General features: G+C 47.7%; 1 protein-coding gene across 2 annotated transcripts in view; it reads right to left on the bottom strand.

Moving 5' to 3' along the window:
• Positions 1 to 17540: 17540 nt before the first annotated feature.
• The window catches only part of LOC126523657 (uncharacterized), an 83891-nt gene continuing 78573 nt past the window's right edge, over positions 17541 to 22858 (bottom strand). For both annotated transcript variants that reach the window (XM_050172257.3, XM_050172256.3), the window contains one exon: positions 17541 to 21985. In XM_050172257.3, coding sequence (XP_050028214.1) covers positions 21947 to 21985 — 39 coding nt within the window. In that variant the 3' untranslated portion in view covers positions 17541 to 21946. The remainder of the gene's footprint in view (positions 21986 to 22858) is intronic.

The following is a 22858-nucleotide window of genomic DNA, read 5'->3' on the forward strand; positions in this document are numbered from 1 at the left end:
TGAGGCGCAGCTCTCCCTATCACCGTCTACCTCCCCCCTAGACGTCGGCCGGAATCAGTTGGCTTCCGGCGGCGGCCTGGGCTTGACGGATGGCCTGTTTTTGGGCTTGCTCTTCCTGGCTATGGAACGAGGATTCCCATGACTCTCTGTTTCCATGTAGGCCGTTTAGTGCTGGGCAAGCCCAAAGCATGTGATTTAGCGTTGCTGTGCCCTCACAGTTTTTACATTTTGGAGAGTGCACCTCAGGATGCCATTTGTGCAGAATATACGGGTTTGGGAAGGTACCTGTCTGCAGTTTTCGCCATATTACCTCTTCCTGCTTTGTGAGAGATCTATGGGGGGGAGGCAGAGTTCTCCTCCCCATTCTGTAGTGTTCTAGAATTTCTCTGTATGTGGTTAACTCTCGCTTTTTGGACAGGGAGTAATCCGCCTGCGCTGGGGCCCGGTGTGTGAGTCCTCGGGCGACCTCATTGGCGATCTCGTTCCCTGTGAGTCCACTATGAGCGGGTGCCCATATTATCCTAATTAGGTCGTTAGGTACGTTCTCCTTGCCTGCTTGCAGGATTTTGCCGGCCTCTTTGGAAACCTTACCTTTGTCATAGGCTTTGATTGCAGTTTTAGAATCGGTGATGACTATTCTAGTTGATGGGTGTGTGATTGCCAGGGCAATCGCCGCCATCTCTGCCTCATCTGGTGAAGAGTGTCGTACGCTACAGCTAGAGACTAGCGCGCCTTTGTCGCTCACTACTACTGCAGCATAATGCCCCTCTGGGTATTCTGCCGCATCGGTGTACACTACCCCTTGTGTTTGGAGGAGGGAGCCTTGGAGTCTTTGGACCCTGCTTCTCCTGCGTTCCTTGTTGTGTATGGGGTGCATGTTTCTTGGGATAGGGGTTATTCTTAACTTGTTAGCAATTTCTTTGGGGATGACGGTTATCCTATCACGTGATTCTGGGTTTTGATAGCCCAGGTTTCTGAGGATGGATCGGCCCGTTTTGCTGCCAGTTAGTCTGATATATTGTGCCGTGAGTTTCGCCTCGCACATTTCCTCTAGGGTGTTCGACACTCCTAGGTTCAGAATCATCTCGGTTGATGTGCATGCTGGTAAACCTAGTGCTGTTTTGACACCTTTCCTGATGAGAATGTCTACCTTGTCTCTCTCTGCTTTAGTTGTTTTTAAGTACGGGATAGCGTAGGTGATTCTGCTAATGATGAAAGAATGAACGAGCCGAAGTAGGTTTGCCTCTTTCATCCCCGCGTTTTTGTTTGCTATCCTCCTGAGAAGCCTGCATGTTTGGTTGGTCGTGGCGGCTAGTCGGTTAATTGTTTCGGTGTTTTTCCCATTTTGTTGTATCCACATACCCAGTATCCTGATCTTGTCCACCCTTGGTACCGGGGTGTTGTTGACCAGGAGCTGGATATTGACCTGCTGCTTGCCCATGATGAGCATCTCCGATTTTTCCGGCGAGCATTTTAGCCCTATGGGTCTCAGATAGCATTCCGTTTCCCATATTGCCCTTTGTAGGGTGCCTTCTATTTGGCCATCGCTCCCCCCTCTGTCGACCCAAAGGGTGAGGTCGTCAGCATAGAGTGTGTGGCAGAGGCCTTCTATCTTTCTGAGTCGTGCTGGCAGCCCGATCATTGCAATATTGAACAAGGTAGGGGAGAGCACTGATCCCTGCGGTGTTCCCTTGTTGCCTAGCTTAATGTTTTTTCTTATTGTGCCCCCGATTTCTATGTTCACCGTTCGGTCCGTGAGGAAGCTTTTGATATAGTTGTATAGCTTGCTTCCAACATTTAGGTGACTGAGGTGTGACAGGATCGCTCTGTGTTTGACGTTGTCAAATGCTTTGCTGACGTCCAGTCCGACTATGACTCTCGAGTCGCTAGTCTTCCGTTCCAATACTTGTTCTTTGAGTTGTAGCATGACGTCAGTTGTGGACAGTTGTTGTCTGAAACCAATCATGCTGTCTGGGTAGAGTTCCTTACTTTCCAAGTAATCGTTGAGCCTAGTCTGTATGACGTGTTCCATGAGCTTGGCTACACAGGAGGTTAACGAGATTGGCCTAAGGTTCTCAAGTTTGAGTTCCTTTCCTGATTTGGGGATGAGGACTAGATTTGCTGTCTTCCACTCCCCGGGTATCTCCCCCCGTTCCCAACACTTTTGAAAGAATGCTGTCAGTTGCTGGAGGGAGTGGTCATCGAGGTTTCGAAGCATCTTATTGGTGACCCCATCTGGGCCAGCCGCGGTTTTTCCGCTGAGCCTGTTTAAGGCAGCTTGGACCTCTCTTAAGGTGATTGGTTGGTCCAGCTCTTCGTTGTTTTCGCCACTGTAGTCGGGCAATGTTTCGGTGTTTGTTTCTCCTATGTACCTGTCTTTGATCTGGTTTATCATATCCTCCTCCGACCCCTGGAAATTGTGGGTTAGTCGTTGCATTTGTCTCCTGGTCTCAGCTTTGGTGTTGTCTGGGTCTAAGAGGTGTCTCAATAGTTTCCAGGTGGTGACGGAGCTTAATTGACCGTCTAGTCTATCGCAGATGTCGTTCCAGTGTTGTCTATTTAGGGTTTGGGCATGGCTCTCAATTTCCTTGTTGAGAGCTGCTATTCTTCTTCTCAGGTTACGGTTGCCCCTTTTTTGGGCTAGCTCGGTTTCTGCTTCGTTTTTTTTCCGCCACAGCTGTCTCATGTGGCTATCAACCCAGTTTTGTTCCTCATCTAATTCTACTTCCTCCTCAGCCTCTTTGCACGCCCGCTTAATGCCATTTGTCCATTCAACTATGTCGGTGATCGCCCCACAATCCGCTCCATTGGTTCGGAAGGACTGCCAGTTGATAGATTTTAGGATTTTTCTCTCCCGTTTGATGTTTACTCCGTTTTGGACAACGATCTCTATGATTCTGTGGTCACTGCCCAGGTTCTCTCTCGTGTTGTGCCAAGTAGCCTCAACGTCCGCTCCGACCATGGCCAGGTCGGGGGAGGTGTCGAATGACACGCTGTTCCCCTGCCTTGTCGGTGCGAGTGGATCGTTGAGGAGTGTTAAATTGCATTTCATCATAGCGTCCCATAATTCCCTTCCCTTTATCTGGGAGTAGTGGTAGCCCCAGGCTTGGTGGGGAGCATTAAAATCCCCTACTATTACGAGACGCTGCTTACCCCGTGCTAATGCTTGCGCTTTGGCAAAGAGCTCCCTGAAGCCACAGCCTTTCCTTAGTTTAGGAGAGCTGTAGACGTTTATGACTAGCAGGCTGCGTTCTTTCCGCCTCTGCGGTAGAATCTCCGTTAACACATAGTCAATCTGCGTGCATCCTACCTCATGCTGTATGACGGTGATATTTCTCTTCACCAGGGTAGCAGTCTGAGTGTTTGGCGACTGGCCTGGGTATGTTTTGTATCCGCTGAGTTTAGCGTTTTTCCCACACTCTTGCAGCGCGATGATGTCGGGACCATCGCATCCCGCAAGGTAGGCTTGGAGAACGTTTCTTTTTTTTATAAAGCCCCTACAGTTCCATTGCCATATTGTGTTTGCCCTAGTGTTGAGTCTGGCCATGGTTCAACCGCAGAAAGAGTTGGTTTTGCTGTTCTGCCAGTTGATCAAGGCGAGTTCCCATTGGGATGACTAGTTGGCTGAGCTGGGCTGAGAGTTGGTCTATCCTCTCCGCGTTACGCTGGGTAGCTATGGCCGCCTGCTGTACTACCTCTTTGAGTTGCTGCATGTCTACCTCAAGTTTTTCTGCCCTGCCCTCTGCGATTTCAAGGCCCGAAGCGGTATTTTTAACTCGCTTTTTCTTTGGTGGTGCAGATACCTCTTGCTCTGATTCGGACGACGTATCGGCCATGGCATCCTGACGCGCTGCCGGTTGTCTAATTTGTGTAATTTGTGTAATTTTGTGTAACGACTTCATCAGGAAGTTTATTCCAATCAACTATTGTTCTTGTAAAATAAGAGTATTTGAAGCAGTTCTTGTGCGGTGTTAACGGGGTTACTGCTAGGGAGTGCTTATGACGGGTAGCATAACCAGTTAAAAGTATTAAGATGTGTGCGGTATCAGTATGGTAGTGGCCATTCATTAGCTGAAAAAAGAATTTTAATCGGGAAGCACGATTTTGTTCTGTAATCGAAGAGAAGCCACTACGTTTAAGGAGATCTGTTATAGAAGTTCGACCATAAGAATTGTAGATAAATCGGACAGCTTTCTTTTGAATTCTTTCTAATTTCTCAATATTTGTTCTTGTGTAGGAGTCCCAAATGATTATTGCATATTCTAAAGTAGGACGAACTATTGTATTATATGCCAGGAGGCGGAAAGCTGGTGTGGAGAATTTTAGCGACTGTCTGAGGGTGAACAATTTGCGAAGACAATTAGCCATTACAGTGTCAGTATGTTTTGACCAGGAAAGATTGTGGGATATGTGTATACCAAGATATCTATAGTGAGATACTTTGGAGATATAAGTGTTTTGGGCAAAATAGTGGAAGAGAAGGGTCTTTTTCCTTAGTGTTATTCTCATAAAGACGGTTTTTTCATAGTTAATAGCCATTTATTATTTAAAAGTAGTGGCAAATAGTTTAAAAGATAGACGAATACCAGAAAGTTGGCGACAAAGTAGAATGAATTTAGTTTATAAAGGTAAGGGGGAGAAATGTAGAATTCACTCGTATAGACCGTTGACAATTACATCGGTAATATACAGGCTAGCAATGCAAGCAATCAAATTAAAGCTTAAAGCATGGGCAGAGAATAATGGCATTTTGGGAGAACTTCAGAATGGCTTCAGAATAGGTAGGCGTTTGGATGATAACTCGTTTGTCCTTACTCAGTGTATTGAAATATCAAAAGTAGAAAGCAGACCGTTCTATGTGGCCTTTTTAGACATTACAGGAGCCTAAGACAACGTATACCGCAACATTTTGTGGGACATTCTGGAAGGGGGAGGCTTAGGTGACGATTGTGTACAGCTTTTGAGAGAGATTTACCTAGAAAATACCGTTTGCGTTGAATGGGAAGGGATGAGGAGCGAGGAGAAAGTTGATATCAACAAGGGACTGAGGCAGGGGTGCCCTTTATCCCCACTGCTATTTAGGATCTAGATGGTGAGGATGGAGAGGGCGCTGGAAGGATCATCATCATCATCATCAGCCTAGTTACGCCCACTGCAGGGCAAAGGCCTCTCCCATACTTCTCCAACTACCCCGGTCATGTACTAATTGTGGCCATGTTGTCCCTGCAAATGTCTTAATGTCATCCGCCCACCTAACTTTCTGCCGCCCCCTACTACGCTTTCCTTCCCTTGGAATCCAGTCCGTAACCCTTAATGACCATCGGTTATCTTCCCTCCTCATTACATGTCCGGCCCATGCCCATTTCTTTTTCTTGATTTCAACTAAGATGTCATTTACCCGCGTTTGTTCCCTCACCCAATCTGCTCTTTTCTTATCCCTTAACGTTACTCCTATCATTCTTCTTTCCATGGCTCGTTGCGTCGTCCTCAATTTCAGCAGAACCCTTTTCCTAAGCCTCCAGGTTTCTGCCCCGTAGGAGAGCACTGGTAAGACACAGCTGTTATACACTTTCCTCTTGAGGGATAGTGGCAACCTGCTGTTCATGATTTGAGAATGCCTGCCAAACGCACCCCAGCCCATTCTTATTCTTCTGGTTATTTCAGTCTCATGATCCGGATCCGTGGTCACTACCTGCCCTAAGTAGATGTATTCCCTTACCACTTCCAGTGCCTCGCTACCTATCGTAAACTGCTGTTCTCTTCCGAGACTGTTAAACATTACTTTAGTTTTCTGTAGATTAATTTTCAGACCCACCCTTCTGCTTTGCCTCTCCAGGTCAGTGAGCATGCATTGCAATTGGTCTCCTGAGTTACTAAGCAAGGCAATATCATCAGTGAATCGCAGGTTGCTAAGGTATTCTCCATAAACTTTTATCCCCAATTCTTCCCACTCCAGGTCTCTGAATACCTTCTGTAAACACGCTGTGAATAGCATTGGAGATATCGTATCTCCCTGTCTGACGCCTTTCTTTATTGGGATTTTGTTGCTTTCTTTGTGGAGGATTACGGTGGCTGTGGAACCGCTATAGATAGCTTCCACTATCTTTACATATGGCTCATCTACACCCTGATTCCGTAGTGCCTCCATGACTGCTGAGGTTTCGACTGAATCAAATGCTTTTTTGTAATCAATGAAGGCTATATATAAGGGTTGGTTATATTCCGCACATTTCTCTATCACCTGATTGATAGTGTGAATATGGTCTATTGTTGAGTAGCCTTTACGGAATCCTGCCTGGTCATTTGGTTGACAGAAGTCTAAGGTATTCCTGATTCTATTTGCGATTACCTTAGTAAATACTTTGTAGGCAACGGACAGTAAGCTGATCGGTCTATAATTTTATAAGTCTTTGGCGTCCCCTTTCTTATGGATTAGGATTATGTTAGCGTTCTTCCAAGATTCCGGTACGTTCGAGGTCATGAGGCATTGTGTATATAGGGCGGCCAACCTTTCTAGGACAGTGTTCCCACCATCCTTCAACAAATCTGCTGTTACCTGATCCTCCCCAGCTGCCTTCCCCCTTTGCATAGCTCCCAAGGCGTTCTTTACCTCTTCCGGTGTTACTTGTGGGATTTCAAGTTCCTCTAGACTATTCTCTCTCACGTTATCGTCGTGGGTGTTACTGGTACTGTATAAATCTCTATACAACTCTTCAGCCACTTGAACTATCTCATCCATATTAGTAACGATATTGCCGGCTTTGTCTCTTAACGCACACATCTGATTCTTGCCTATTCCTAGTTTCTTCTTTACTGCGTTTAGGCTTCCTCCGTTCCTGAGAGCCTGTTCAATTCTATCCATATTATAGTTCCTTATGTCCGCTGTCTTACGCTTGTTGATTAACTTAGAAAGTTCTGCCTGTTCTATTCTAGCTGTAGGGTTAGAGGCTTTCATACATTGGTGTTTCTTGATCAGATCTTTCGTCTCCTGCGATAGCTTACTGGTTTCCTGTTTAACGGCGTTACCACCGACTTCTATTGCGCACTCCTTAATGATGCCCATAAGATTGTCGTTCATTAATGTCGGGTTTAATCTCGCATTCAAACAGGCGGGTACAGTAGTAGAGCAGCATGCAGCTTCCAGGATTATTGTATGCGGGCGACCTTGTGTTGCTAGCTAACAAGCAAAGTGAGTTGCAACGTCTGGCTAATATCTGTGGACAGGAAGGCAACAATTTAGGTTTGAAATTTAGTATTAGAAAATCAGGTGTTAAGGTATTCAATGAAAATAGTGAACAGACAGTGGCAATACAGCGCCAGGAAATACCTTGGGTAGGAGAATATAAATTCCTTTGGTACATGGATAAACGAAGGCAATAGATATATGGAAACACAGGCAAAAACAATAACAGTGAAGGGGAAGAGAAATGGCAGCCCTAATGAAGCACAGAGCGCTGTGGGGATACAATAGGTACGAGGTGCTCCGGGGTATGTCGAAAGGTGTAATGGTTGCAGGACTTACTGTTGTAAACGCGGTTGTTTACTTTAAATCAGGGTACAATCTCCTAGGACCCTATGGGAACCAAAGGTCAGTGGGACACCTCGCAATGGGCGCTCACGGGAAGACTACAAATGAAGCTGTGCAGGGTGATACGGGCTGGACCTAGTTTTGAAGCGAGGGAAGCTCGCAGTAAAATTGATTATGAAGAACGGCTGAGGAACATTAAAGAAAGTAAATGGGCTGGGAGAGTGTTCAGGTATCTGTACAGGAAAAATATTGTTTCACAGTGGAGGAAAAGAACTATAGGAAGCTTACCAGCAAGTATGCGGCATGTAGGGTGGGCAACACATCAACAAAGAAGGTAAAGCGGAAAGTCAGAGAGGCTGAAATAATATCATGGGTGGAGGCAATGGAAAAGAAACCTGCCATGAGTAACTACTTAACAGGAAAAAACGAAATCAGGAAACAAACAATTTATGGTAACTCAAAGGGAAGCTCATTACTTTTCGAAGCGAGATCGGGATGCCTTGTTAAGAACGGCCAGCTGCAGTGCAAAGTTTTGCCAACCCGTTGCCACTGTGGAGGCAACATCCCGGGAGCATCGCCGCCAACCTCTAGCCACGGCGTGACTAAATCGACTTTGTGTCGGGGAACAATACGCGCATCCCCCACTCTCCGTCGCTTCAGCTAGGATGCGTTCGATGAAGCAGGCTTTGTGCTGAAACCGCCGCCAACCTCTAGCCTCATCGCCGTTGTGACGGAATGAGTTCGGCGGGCCAACTATTGTTCGGCGGGCCAACTATTGTCCCCAACGCGGACCTGATCTGCTACGGGAGCGCGAGTTGCCGCGGGAACGCCGTTTTGCACTCCTTCCCACGCACCGACCAAGACGCAAGACAACGCGCTACTCGGAACGGCTCCCGAGTTCTACGAAGCCCCTCTGACGTCGGCTCCGGACCATCGCCCCTGTGTGTATGCGTGTGTGCGTGTGTGAGTGTAAACCGTGCCGCGGAGAGGCGGCTAGTTTGCGATGACTAAACGAACGTTCGCATCACCTTGTATCGGGAGAGGACCGAGTGTTTAAAAACCGCTGTTGTGCGGCTGCTCAGGACACTCTCTCTCAAGCAGTCGTGTTAGACTGATGTACTTTCTCAAACAGTCATGTTAGACTGATATAAATACTGTAAATAAACCCATATTTCTCGTTCTCGATGAGAAGCAGTCCTTCCCTTCGTCAACGTCCTCAGCGTGGATAAGTTGGACGACGGCATGGGCCAGCTACCTGCGAATTCATGCCAGACTCCAATCTTGGCAACGGATCGCGAGCGATGGGATTGAACCCCCAATCATAACAGCCTTAGAACACGCACCTATAAAGCGAGATATAAGAAGGAAGAAGAAGCATGTGCTTGCTGCCGTAAAGCTAGGGAAACGATGGAGCATGTTTTATTAGAATGTGAAGACGTCTGCCCAGCGGTCGATTTAGGCACCACTGGCCTCCTTGAAGCCGTTGGGTTCAGCAAGAGCAGTGGAAAAGTAAACATGTCCGCAATAGAGATTAGTAAGATACGAGTGGAAGATTGGTGGAAAAAAAGTAGTGAAACGACAAAAAGAAAGGAGTCGTACAAAAGCAAAGTTCGCAATAGGGGATTAGAAAACTTGGTTGTGGGAGTTCATCGCGTTTTTTTTTTCTTTTTTTTAATCTAGGTAGGACATTAGGCAGTATAATAGCAAGAGCTAGGTGGCGCTACCCACCGTCCCGTTCCGCAGGATCTCCGTTCCGGAGATCCTGTGGCACCCTGGCTGGACGGCCCAGATAAACAGTGGCTACGGCGGCTACCTCTTCGTGCCGCTTCCATCGTTTCCAGAACGAAGCAGACGGCGCCTTTCAGAGAGCGACTTGGATAACAAACACATTCCTTGGGGGAAGGCGGCTGATACCAGTGTCCTTCAATACTGCTGATACTGTATATCCGGTTTGTTCGAAACACTGCACTCGGGACGACAAATGGCGGAGTGTACTTAGTTTATCCTGGCGCTTTGATAAATTATAGTGATGCGCGCTTCAGCTTTGTTTAGTTTTGTTCGTCTATAGTTTTTTTGTCCCAGCATTAGTTTTACTAATGCTTTAAGCAGGAGTAATATTCGAACTTATGTACTGCTGTCTGCAGGCACGGGGGCTGGTATGATACCTCGGAAGGTCTCAAGTCGACCATGACACATGTGCCTCGAAGCGACATATAGTTTTCATAGCATGCTTTAATTTAGCGTTGCAAGCAGAATATGCTGTTTTCTGATTCAATGTGATAAGTTGACAGTTTGTTTGCTCTTTAGAAATTTACAAGCAAATGCAAACGGCGCTCATCCCAGCTTTGGAACATTCGACCTGCACACAGCGTCGCCAGTTTATATATATATATATATATATATATATATATATATATATATATATATATATATATATATATATATATATGAAAACTAAATTGACTTTCCCAAAAGAAAACTCTCGCTATATTTTGGAAAACTGAAGAAACGCAACTTGATCCGATTGGGTGTTGTTCGTGAGATCATGATGAGGGCTCGTTGGTTCATTTTTAGAACTGAGGTTGAACAGCGCGAATAAACAAGAACCCGAAGAAACAAATGCCGCAGACAAGCATTTATTTACTTCTCACGTTTCACCGGGTTAGAGAATTTCTACGTGCTACAGGTAACTGCTGTGTTCACAAGCCTGGACTTTACCTCGAACACTGCGAACAAGCGCCAGCCATCAGACACAGACTAAGTCATCACAAGGATCAACTTACCGTAAGGATAAAGGTGCACCCCGACTGACAAACGAAACACTCATTTGTTTTTATCCCAAGACACACTGGCCAGGTAACTTATTTTTTTAGCCTCGCACAATATCTATATTTAGCTTATGAAAGTACGACATACGTACGTTACTGCTCATATATTGCGGGATGCTATGTGATACGATGCAAAACAAGTCACAGTGAGGAGTTGCCTATGAAGGTCGAAAACACTCCTGAAAGTATCCTACCTGTAGTAGCGTATGCCAACACCGGAAACAAGTGCTTGCACACTTTCAGAGGCTCGCTATATACGCACAGACACTTCCCTCGCTTGACCTCTGGTTGGCTCGAAAGGCTCTTTGTCTTTAGAAAAAACCTGATGCGACTCGCTCGGCAGGCCGAGGGTTTCGCACGCACAGCGCAAATATTTCCGCGATTTCGTCCCTGAAATTCTTGAAACCGATTTAATCAAGGTGATCGACAGCAAGAACCCCTTCGGCTTGCGCGAAACACCTTGATTCGGCGCCATAAAAGAGAAACGTGAGCGACCGCACCAAGCGATATAGCCGCTGTGAACCTGGATGTCGTAGCCATCTTTGTTTATTTGGACAGTGTTGCCACCACAAGTAACGGATTCTGGAGTTCCCAATAGGAGGCTTACAGCGGTTAGATTGCGGAGCGTCAAAGAGATAACGCTATCAGCTCCGACGCTATTCGACACCTTTTGAGTGCAGCCAGACTGATCCGTCGCAAACGAGCTCCTGCTAACTCTGTTGAATCTATACGTTAATATATTGCACATGCGAAGCAAAGGGTAGCGAGGTACGCCTGACAATGTATCCTGCGACAGAACTCGAAATCAGCGTACCCTGCTGCCCGACGTGTGACGGCGGATGCAATTATTAAGAGTGTCGGCGCTTTCAACAAGCGATGAGTCGCCGAATTTCACACACGTTCGACAGACTTCCCAGTACCGTCTCGACATCTTCGTGCGAAGACCCACCACGGTTAACGCCGGTGCCGGAGCCGTAAGACACAACACGCATTATTCGCCGCGAGCTGGAGGCCATGTGTGTGGCTCCAGTTCGGTCTGACCTACGGGACAGCCTGCACTCCATCGCACTGATACAAGCGGTTGTTCGTGAGGAGATTGCAAGTTTTGGGCTTCGATTTTTTCGGTTCACTCGTCCAACGCTTATTAGGCTGCTTGTTCCCAGACGCAAAGCTAGCTACCTCCCACTCCGTCACAACCCGGCTGATTGGCGAACAGAGGACGATGAGTGCATATGTTTACATTGTTCCCGAATTGGACATATCGTCCGTCACTGCCGCAGCCGCTGGTCGTCGTCTCCTCGATGGCCATCCTAGAGCTACTACCGTCAAGCACCCAGGCCCTCGTATTTTCTCGTCTTACACGTCGCCTAAGAACTCTAGCGCCGACAGCGCTCCGCCGGCACCCAGCCACTCCCCGTATCCGCGAAGGTTGACGGTCCCGTTCATCTCTTGTTCGCCGCTCTTCGTCCCCATCTGTGACCGGTCGCTGCACTTCGGCAATCTAGACGGAACAGCTCCCGGAGGTGACGCTGATACTACGACCCGGCCTACAAATGCTCTTTTGTCCCTGCCTACACATTGGAAGCCTACTGGACGTTGAAGTAGATGGTGTTCCCGTTACATCTCTCGTCGACACGGGAGCGCAGCTGTCGGTTATCGGTGCCGCTCTTCGCCAAAGACTCAGGAAAGTTCTGACCCCAGCCCTGCCATGTACAGTACGAGTCGCCGACGGCAGCACTTCACCTGTCATCGGAATGTGCACGGAACGTGTGACCATTGGAGACCACTACATTATTGCTTTATTTATTGTCCTCTAGCAGTGCCCGCACGACCTCGTTCTCGGCCACGACTTTCTTTCGAAACACTCAGCCCAAATTCACTGTTCCTCTGGCATTGTGCATTTGGATCTGCCGTTTCCTACTGGCGCCGCTTCTAGTAAAGCACACCGCTTATGTTCTGCCGAGTTCACCCGTCTGTCTCCACAGGCCGCTACATATATATCCTCGTGACCACTTGTCCTCCCGTTCCCGATGGCGAGTACGTCGTATCCCCCATCACTGGCGTGGTTCTCTCACGTAGTGTTGCGTTCCCGCACACCATAATCAGAATTCTATAGAATTGTTACTTGCCTACCCATCCTCAGTTTTGGGTTTTCAACGCAAGTCTTACCCCACGCCATCGCCTTGGCACATATCACACCTGTAGAAGAATTCCAGATTTCTTCCTTGACCCCCGAAGCATCCCTCCTCAGCACCAGACCCATCGTCCTCTCGTTCGTTGTCTTCGTCGACTGAGCACATTTGTAAGATGATTGCTCCTGATCTTCCTTATGAGCAAACAAAAGCTCTTCGTCGCCTTGTCTCTTTCTACAGAGATATTTTTGACCCGGATGACCGCCCTCTCGGGACAGACATGTGCAGTCACCAATCGCGTAAACACACATGATGCCAGCCCTATTCATAGGCGACCTTGTCGCGTCTCCGCAGCGGAGCGGGATATCGTATACAGAAAGAGGTCAACAAGGTGATGGACAAGGACACTATTGAGCCCTCGAGCAGTTTGTGGGCATCCCCGGTTGTCTTGGTAAAGAAACACGACAACTCTTTGTGCTTCGGCGCTGACACTTAACAAGACAACAGAAAAGTATGTGTACCCACTACCTCGCATATATGATGCCCCTTGATTGTCTTCACGGATTACAATATTTTTCGTCAACTGACCTCCGTTCGGGCTATTAGCAGATTGGCGTAGACGAAATGGACCGTGAGAAGACCGCCTTCATGACACCAGACGGTTTTTACCAATTGAGTGCCATGCCCTTTGGTTTATGCATTGCCCCTGCTACATTCGAGTGCATGATGGAATCTCTTCTACGCAGCTTGAAGTGGGCCATGTCTTTGTTATCCTGACGATGTGATTGTGTTTTCACCGACCTTTAAGATACACCTTCAGCGCCTCGAAGCTGTTGTCTCTTTCTTTCGCGGTGCTGGCCTTCAGTTGAACTCATCGAAGTACCATTTGGCCACCGCGAAATTACTGAGCTCGGACATCTCGTAAACGCTGCGGGAATACAACCCGACCCGGAGAAAGTTCGCACTGTGCACAGTTTTCCTGTTCCATGTTCAGCAAAAGATGTCCGAAGTTTTTTGGGATTATGCTCGTATTCCCCGATGCTTTGTTAAAGGATTTGCCGATATCGCTCGTCTGCTCACCGACCTTCTCAAGAAGGACGCGACTTTTTCTTGAGGACCACAGCAAGCCCAAGCGTTCGCTACCCTTATTGAGCGACTAACGACTTCTCCGACTCTGTTTCATTTTGACCCCTCGGCTTCCACTGAAGTCCGCATAGACGCGAGTGGCCATAGCATCGGCGCCGTGCTCGGCCTGCGTCCACGAGGTTAAGACTGCATCATCGCGTACGCCAGCCGCCTTCTTCCTGCGCCCCGAACAAAAGGACTCAGTCACTGAACGTGAATGCCTAGCGCTCGCATGTACGGTCGTGAAATTTTGACCGTACCTGTTCGGTCGCAGTTTCTGCCTCGTAGCGGATCACCACGCCTTTTCCTGGCTCTCCTCTTTGAAGGACCCAAGAGGACACCTCGCCCTTACGTCTGCAAGAATACACCTTTTTCATGGTGTATAAATAAGGACGTCTGCATCAAGATGCCGACTGCCTGTCCTGCCATCCTGTGGATCCATCAGACGTCGCAGATGCTGACTCGGACATTCGCATTCTTTCCATCGCCGACTTGCTCCATATCGGTGACGAACAACGCCGCGATCCTGTCCTTTGCACCGTGATGGACCGCCTAACCTCCGCGCGCAGTGACCCTTCCCTCCGGATATTCCCCCTACACAATGGGACTTTATATGGTCGCAGCGTCCACCCTGATGGTTCCGAGCTGCTGCTAATCGTTCCAAGACACCTCCAACTCGCCGTGCTCCAACAGTTACACGACGCTCCTACCGCGGGACAGCTGGGTGTCACTCATACATACGACCGCGTGAGACGCCGCTTCATTCTGCAAAAAAGAGGTGAGGCGTGCAGACAGGACACAAGAGTAGAGAAGTGGACAACACGAACGCCGACTATAAACTGAAGGAAGCACTGAGGCGAAAAAAGAAAGAAGACACAAAACTCATCTGCGCATGCTCTGGAATGGTATCACCACATCTCAGTCGGGTACATGTGCCGGTATACGTGAGAGATAACTGTTAAGGCACTTAATCTCTTCCTTATGTAAAGTAATCGAAGGCTGACTCACGCACGCACTTCCACCATTATAGATAAGCTATGCCTCTACCATAAGACGTGTATCTTCATTCTTAGGCCTGTACAATATCGCGCATTCATCTAACTCTGGCGTGCAGTTACAATCTTGGCATTGCCAAGATTTAACTTGTTGTTGATCCACGAGTACCTGACAGGCGGTTGGGCATTTCATGAAGCCCCTCAAGTGAGAGAAGCGAGGGATCACTGTGCTAGCGCATGCCCTCGTTGTGGTAGCCGATTAATACGCAGCTTTTCTAGACAGCGTTCCATGATGACTAGCTACCGTTGCCCGCTGCTTCTTGGATTTCACGTGGCTTGAGCTCGAGCTTGAGAACGACGTTGTTACGAAGCAAATGTTTGTTATACACTGAACAGCTTTTGTTAGCACTTCCGTCTGATTGTGGGGGGTGGGTCGATGGTGACTTTCAGCATCAATACAAAGGCGCCGATGTAAATTGCACGTGCTCTCGAGCAACCGAGTTGCGGGGCGCCTTTGTGAGCGAACGCGAACTATCTCTTTTGAGCCGCGTGCACGTGCTATATCGCGCAAGAGGTTTGGGCCCTCCGAAGCGTATAGAGTAGGAAACTCTTATGGTCTGAAGGTTGAGCCGCTGTGGTTGAGCGCTCAGGAGAGGCAGGGTCCTGCTCAACCGCTGGCTTTTTTCCCTGTGCCGGCTGCGGGGGAAGGCGGCGGTGGCGGGAGAGAGGGATGGCACTCGCGCTGCCGGAGATACATTTATGACGAATTTCACGCATACGTACAGCCACTGATGCGACTGCTGCACGTGTTAAGCTGAGGGCGAACTAAGCAAGCTGGTGTAGGTGTTCATGTTGAACTTTTGTGGCTGAACAAACTAAATAAGGACACGACTCGAGCGCCCGTGTCATGTGGTTCTCTCTTTAGTCCTCGGGCCGTATTCTTTTTTTCTTTTTAGCCCTGAAAACTTAATCATGCTACAGATGGGCTGGTTAATGGCTCTGTTGTCTAGAGTCACACAATGAAAAAAAAAAAAAAACGCCGACTAACGCATTCCCTCTCATCTCGTGCACCCTCAAGGTGCGAAGCTGCAACGCCGCTAGCATGCTCCTCGCCATGCTAGCATTCCCAGGCACCTACAGCACACCGCTAAGCCTTGATATCACTTTCAATGTTTCGCCTTCGGGTGAAACAATTTGTTGAATGTGAAGCATTACACAGGACGCTCTTATCAAGGTCACGCAAGGTCATTTTCAATTTATTGTTCACCTTAAAAAAAAAACTGTTTTCCGCTTACAAATCTGGCAAAATAATGCTGCAGTCTTAAGCCGGAACTAATATCGCCTATATGATATCCAAAAATCATGAGGACATATGCAGTAGTTCATTTCTGAAATTCAAAATAAAACTCCATTGCGAGCTAGAATCTTGGTTTTGTGAGGATTATGAAGTGATAAGCTAGTTTGTCAGCTAAGCTGCCATAGTAAATCTGTATTGCGTTGTAGTAAGGGTCCAGTTAAGGTGAGTCTCGTGACCATACTATAATTTGAGGGTCCTGGGTCCTTTAGGCACGAAGGCCATATTACCCGCAATGAAGTTCAAAGCTCCGCCCTTTTTAGGCGCTGGAGGAACGGCTACCCTGCAGCTTGAGCGCGCACTTAGCCTTGGTACTTAATCATTTGACCCTACCGTACATTGTTGGGTCATTTAAATTAGGAGCCACTATATAATGCTTCTCACTACGATAATTCCCCTTAAGGGAGTTTCGGATAAACGTTTTGTTTATCTTGCGTTGCACATAAATACAGTCACGATCTGTTACAGTGCTGTCGGCGTCTGCGATTGCCTTCACGCAACTAAACCTTTAAAGAGAGAGAGAGAGAAAAAGCATTTATTCGAACCATCGAGGTGGTTGAGTTTGAGGTCGAGTGGGTGGTGTCCTCATTCCAGGACTCCACTGGTCATGGCTGCTCGACGTACTTGCTGGACGAGAGCTTCTTGTCCCGCGAGGGTATCGCCGGTCAGCTGTACCTCCCACCGCTCAAATGACGTGCTAGGCGTCTTTAAGTGTTGAGGTTTGCCCCCGCAACCCCACGAGATGTGAAAGAATGTAGGGCGTGTGTCGCCGCACCAGGGGCAGATGCCGCGATATGTATGCGGGAGCATTTTACTGTATTTGTGTAGGTTTGGAAATGTGTTAGTCTGAATAAGTCGGAGAGCTACGGCATCTTCAGTGCTGAGCTTTCTGTGAGGCGGAGGATAAATCCTGCGGTTGAGTCGCTGGATCTCGAGTCGGTCGCAGTAATTGGACGGCAGGGGCATGAAGGTAAAGGGTGGGGATTGACGAGACGATTCGTCTTGCCCCGCTCGGTTGATTAGTGCTCGAGCTAGGGCGTTCGCCCTCTCGTTCCCCTCCAGACCCGCGTGGCCCGGCGTCCACGTGATTTGATGGTATTCTTGCAGCCTCGGGCCTAGAATCTGAGCCGCCAGCAGCGATGTTCGTCCGTTGGTAAAGTTACGGCAGGCCTGTTGCGAGTCGGTAACGACATGGACTTCCCTGCCCCTGTCTTCTTGCTTTATTACCAGTGCCGAACCTTTAAAAAAACCTTATGAAATCCATTATCAACGCGCTGTTTTCTCGCGGCCGTTTTTTTTTTCCATAGTTGCGTGCACAGCAGTTGTGCTTTTGCTTGTTATTTTATGCATGTCAGCAATCAGTTTCCAGTATGCTGTCGTTGCAGTTATTTGACAGTCTGAAAGTATGGGTAAACGAAAAATGCTGCCATCCATAGCGATGCTTACCAGATGGCCACAGATGCCTCTCGCAACGTGTGTTTATGAATCTTTCCTCTTGTTCGGGTCCCAACTTCTGGAAACACAGAATAAGACGCTGCGGGGCGGAATTTTTATTCCGAGAACGCCGAGCAAAACACATTTTGGTCACTTTCAGAAAGTGGTGCTTTATTCCATAAATCTATACAAATGGAGTCTTGAAACAATAAAAACAAACAGGAACGAAAACAAACCTTGATTCTCTACACGGTAGTAACAAGTTTTTTTTTAACTGTCCGCCGTCCTTGTCATGCATGCGTTTAAAGAGTTAGCGGTTCAAAACGAGTACCACATGTGTGCATGCAACAGTCAGTTAGTACACAATGCCGATGTACCTCGACGTCGAATATATACTTTTGGCGGTGCTCTCAGAACGGTCAACCGTTCGCGTAATACTTGTTCTTCTGCCACTCTGCCTCATGATGGTCAGGATTGCGCTTCATGACAGCGTAACAGTAGTAACCCCCAGAGAATGATCCTGTGCTATAATCTATCGCTTTAGAGGCGTTACCATGGTTGCTCAGGGCTGCGCTGCGAGTCAATCGTTCCCGCGATATAATCAATATGAGGGTGGACTTAACGTATCTGCCAGGAAGAAAACTTGGGGCCTCAGAAAACAGAAATATAATTAAAGCAGGCCTTTGATGAATGCTACCAGATGCAGAGCCTGCAGTAAGGTACGAGACCGGGCCAATTGGCGTTCCATTTTGGTAAACAGTGCGAAACAAGACAAAGGTGCTTGTCTTCGTCCCAACTTTTTCTGCCGTACTTTTTCTCGCTTCGTGCTGCTTAACAAGACGTATACAGCCGCTGCGACACTTGCAGATAATCCCTGAAATAACACAGTATCTCTCAGATCTATCCACACGATGACGATCGACTCGGAGCACGCCCACAAAGCAACGTCAATGTAGATGTGGCATAGGTCATAGGGTCGTTGTTTGACGTAGTGCCCACCCAAGGTCTCAAATGTGACGCGGATGGTCACTACCAAGTGCATATAGCTGTCACGGAAGGTCGTAAAAAGGAGCATAGCGACCCACGCACGTGCCAACTACACAAGGCTGGTTTGCTTCAAATCCGGAAGGTAAATCATGCTTCATAAAGCTCATTACTTAGAACACGTGACTAGCTTGCTCTCATAATAGACACTCATTTTACCCCATAGACGGGCTAGTGGAGAAATGATTTATCAGCGTTTTTTTTTTCTTTCTTCGTTTGCGCTATTCATCGGGCGATCACAACAGCGTTTCCCTCAGTCCAGCCATAGAGACTGAATAGGCAGCTCTGAGCAAATGTCGTCAGCATATACACCTGCAGTGATTGTGTTGTGCCAAAGCCGCACTACATTGTGTCCATGGAAAATATTTGCGTCGCGCTTCAGCTTATTCTTGCTGGCATTACCTTTTAATGGTCATTGATTTACTTGTCAATGTCTTCAATTCTACTTGGAACGTATCAAGCGGTCAAACCGCTTCTTGTCTGCCAAGCTGTCAGGCTGAACACCGAAGGCCTCTGGCTCTTTTATTCCTATGTTCCACAGCAGCAGCTTTTCAGCGTCCTGCGAATGTACTAAGCACATGACATCGCCGTTGCTAGAATGCCTTTGCTTTTATTACTGGAATTTAAAAGGTCCGTTTACAAAAGTTTGCGGCTGGTGTTGAATGCAACGAAGCCCACATTCTATCGAGATGCCATAGGTGCGTTGAAATGCCCCTGCTTCATTGCGTGAGTACAAGCACAACGCACCAGAAAACTGCTATTCTGAGATGCTTCAAAATTGCGAATTTTTGAAGCGTAAATTATATACACTTCTCCGAGCTTGCACGTCGATATGTCTTGCATATCAAAGCAGGAAAACACTGGTCAGCTTATAGATGTGTCACCGTTGATCGGGTGAAAGAACTGCCATTAAAAATGTAGCCTATTGTAAAATTGTGTTCCGCGCATAGCTGTTGTGTTTTTATGTGACTATACATTTGGCGATGCTTCCCGAAAATAATATAAATTGTGGGAAGTTAAGCGCCCTCTTATCTCTTCTGTTTCCTGAACTGGTCTTGCGCAGTTAATCAACACTGTAAGTAATGTTTTACCAACAAGCCCAATCTTACACCAGTCTATCGGAAAGACAATGACTTTAAGGCGTCTCCTTGTGGAATGCGCGTCGTAAGCGAAATAATACTTCCCATGCAGGGGCTGTTCATGACGATTAGCTGTCCGGTGTGGCTGAACATTCTACGTAAGTTTGACATCGCACAAGGCCTTCACTACATTTAATTGGACTTAATAAGATTATGTATGAGGTAATAGTAGCTGTGCCAGTGATTATCGCTTCAGACATTTAGTCCAAATTTACGTAGCACTGTCCACAAGCCGCCATCGAGACAGAGCATATGGAAGCGTACACCCGGCGACAAAAGTTTATACGGACCACGGGATCGCCGAAAACGTTAAATCCCCGAGTAGCCTCTAGCAGTAGTCAGTAAAACTGTGTACGACAATGTCAGCATATTCTAGTCGAGGTCCGAAATGCAAATGCAAGACTGCGCTGTGAGGTTGTGGAGACATTCAGCTTTTTCTCGGATGCCGTGCCCCGCAATATTTTGTCGCCGGGTGTGCACCTATGGGATCATATGGAATTGTTTATTTCAAGCCTCGTGAAATACATAGCGTTCTTGAATATATGAGCCATGTCCTTTACGTTATGCAAACTTTTTTTTTTCGATAGAGGCGACGTTCCCGCGTCGTTGCGTCAATTCCCTCCAGAACATGATGCGCCTTGTGAGCACAGGTGCATTGACAGTGTATAGTGTTCCACCAGTCACACTTAGTGACCGCCTTGAGCTGTCGTATGTGCAAGATACAAATGCTAACCTTATCGCCTAGTAGAACCATAGAGCGCTCGAAAACGTCGCATTCAAGAGAATACGACGCCGTTTTCGTTACAACAAACGGTGGCCCCATATTTGCAGCACAGCCTTCAGCACTGTTGGTCTTGCCCTTGAACTGTTGTCGTTCAGGTCAATAGTCGGATCATCGTAGATACCTATACATGTGATTATTTGATAACAAATAACTCCACTACACCAGCCTCGATTAGTTTGGTAGCCGCAGCTAAGGCCACTTCGTGAATAACAAAACGGCTCATTCGGTTTAAGGGCGCACCGAGTAACCAATTTACCTAGTACGCAAGTTAGTCGCATCGTGATATTGTAGATTGTATACCTACCGTCGCAGATCGCAAACGACAGGGGGAAGAAATCAGTGGTGATTGTCCGGTGAATTCGAGAAAAATGCTTTAGCATTACGCCGCACCTCTTTGATGTCCGAAATCCATGATTTAAATCACGTTCACCCCATTGCAAAGTATTGTTCAGGAGCTCACTGGACTAGCGTCCTGCCTCTTCGAGGAGCAAAGTGCAACTGAAGTGTGACGAAGCGCAACGGTTGTCCGAAGCATAGCACCGTCAGTTGCAGTATATATACATATACGCTCTTCTAAGCTCTCCCACCCCTCTCTACTTCTACACGTGACGGGCTTTCTACACTTCACACACACACACATTTCTTTTCACTTTGACACTCCTAATGCTACTAGCATTAAGAAAAAGAAGGTTTTAGGCAGACGCACGTCAGGGTGAAACTTGAGGCAACACTGGTTTCTGAACAAGTGTAACGACCACATCGACATCGTCATCGTGCCTTCTCGCAAATTTGGCCCATATCGAACGCGCGTCCTACGTCAAGAACGGGTGCTAGTCTGGGTTCGATCTTACAGCGGTTCGGAAAGCGTATCGTTGGATTGCCCTCGCGTGATCGGTCAGAGTCACACTTCCGCCAGCAGCCACCCCACGGCAGTGTCAACTTCTGCCAGATTGTCACATTTGTCATCTCGTCCCCTCTGATTGGCTAACAGGGGAGCTACGCCGTCTTTGATTGGCCGAAAACGTCGCCGTGGCGGACTCTTTACAGTGTCTGGAATATAATTGCAGGCCTCTTCCGGAGAAGCGGACTCGCTTGACTTTGCCTGCACAACAAATGCACCACGTAGAAAAGGACGCACTTCTTCCACAGTCTCGCCACCCCTTCTGCCCGGAGCAGATGTGGAATATTAGCAATAGGGGTGGCCAGTAGTTGAGTAGCTCAGCGCAAGGATGAGCCGCGACCCAGAACGGTACACAGTGTACCCCTGTCAACAGTATCTGTCTTCAGCAGCTCCTCGCCTGCGAAACGTTGCGTCAAGTGTGACCGAAGCTCCTGGCACTTGCAGACGACTCTTATTCACAGCCGTGTGCGGCTGCGCGAAATGCACGATTCTCGACAATATGTACACAAGTTTCAGCCTGGGCTGCACAGCAGGCAGTTCCGTATCGCGCTAAGCGAGGGATGAGCACAAGTTTTTTTCTTCTTCTTCTTTTCTTCCGGATACGACGAGGTGCCGGAATCCTCCATTGAGATGAGCTCTGCAAGCGTATCGGCCACCGCTAGGAGAGCAGCCACTTGCTACGTCAGCCGTCGTCCTGCGAAGATAGCTCCGTGTCGCTCACCTGCGCCAACACAAAGAGAAAACTGTCATTCCGCAAGCAGTCATAATGTAACCTTCAGCGTGCTTAAGTAGCGTATCCAAAACACACTGCCGAATGTGGAGGCCCTGCAATTAATTGCCTTCTAAGCGTGCGGCAACTGCATAGAGTGGATACTAGCGACGCATTTCCGGCATGGTGGTCGCACGGCATATAAGCGCGTTCATTTTACACCCGGCGGGCACCAGGCCGTATACTGTTGCGGCTAAATACCACTCAAGTGCGGATGATGCCCTTGATTCGATCAGAGCATAAAACGCATCATAGCTTTGATTACAGAACGTTCGTCGTGCTGTTTAGAATTGGACGCGCAAATGCCGATCAACGCCACGCCGATATTTCTTCGGAAGTACCTTTTATATGACTGTCGCATTAAGCTCATAGCAACATACAATCACAACTGATTCGAGCCCACAAGATACATATAACACACACACACACACACACACGCACGCACATTATATATATATATATACATACAAGAAAAGAAGGGGAACCTAGGAGCTAGACTTTTGTTAATCATAATCATAAGAATGAACTTTATTTCCCTTTTAAGAGAGGGGAGGGGCCGGGGGGGAGAGGGAGGTCTAAGTAGTCCAGTCCCATCAGGCGTCCGTCACCACATTATGCAAGCCAACAGTCAATGAATCCAAGGAAAGCATAGGGAGAATATTGCTGTGGTTGAAATTAGAGTTTAGAAAATAATAAAGAAAATGGAAATGAAAGTGGACGAAAAGGTAACTCGTCGCCGGTGGGGATCGAACCCACAACCTCCGCATTACACGTGCGTTGCACTACCAAGTGTGCTGCGGCGACGGCTATCAAACCGTCCATCCA

This window comes from Dermacentor andersoni, chromosome 6 (assembly GCF_023375885.2).
Source record: "Dermacentor andersoni chromosome 6, qqDerAnde1_hic_scaffold, whole genome shotgun sequence".
Taxonomy (NCBI): domain Eukaryota; kingdom Metazoa; phylum Arthropoda; class Arachnida; order Ixodida; family Ixodidae; genus Dermacentor; species Dermacentor andersoni.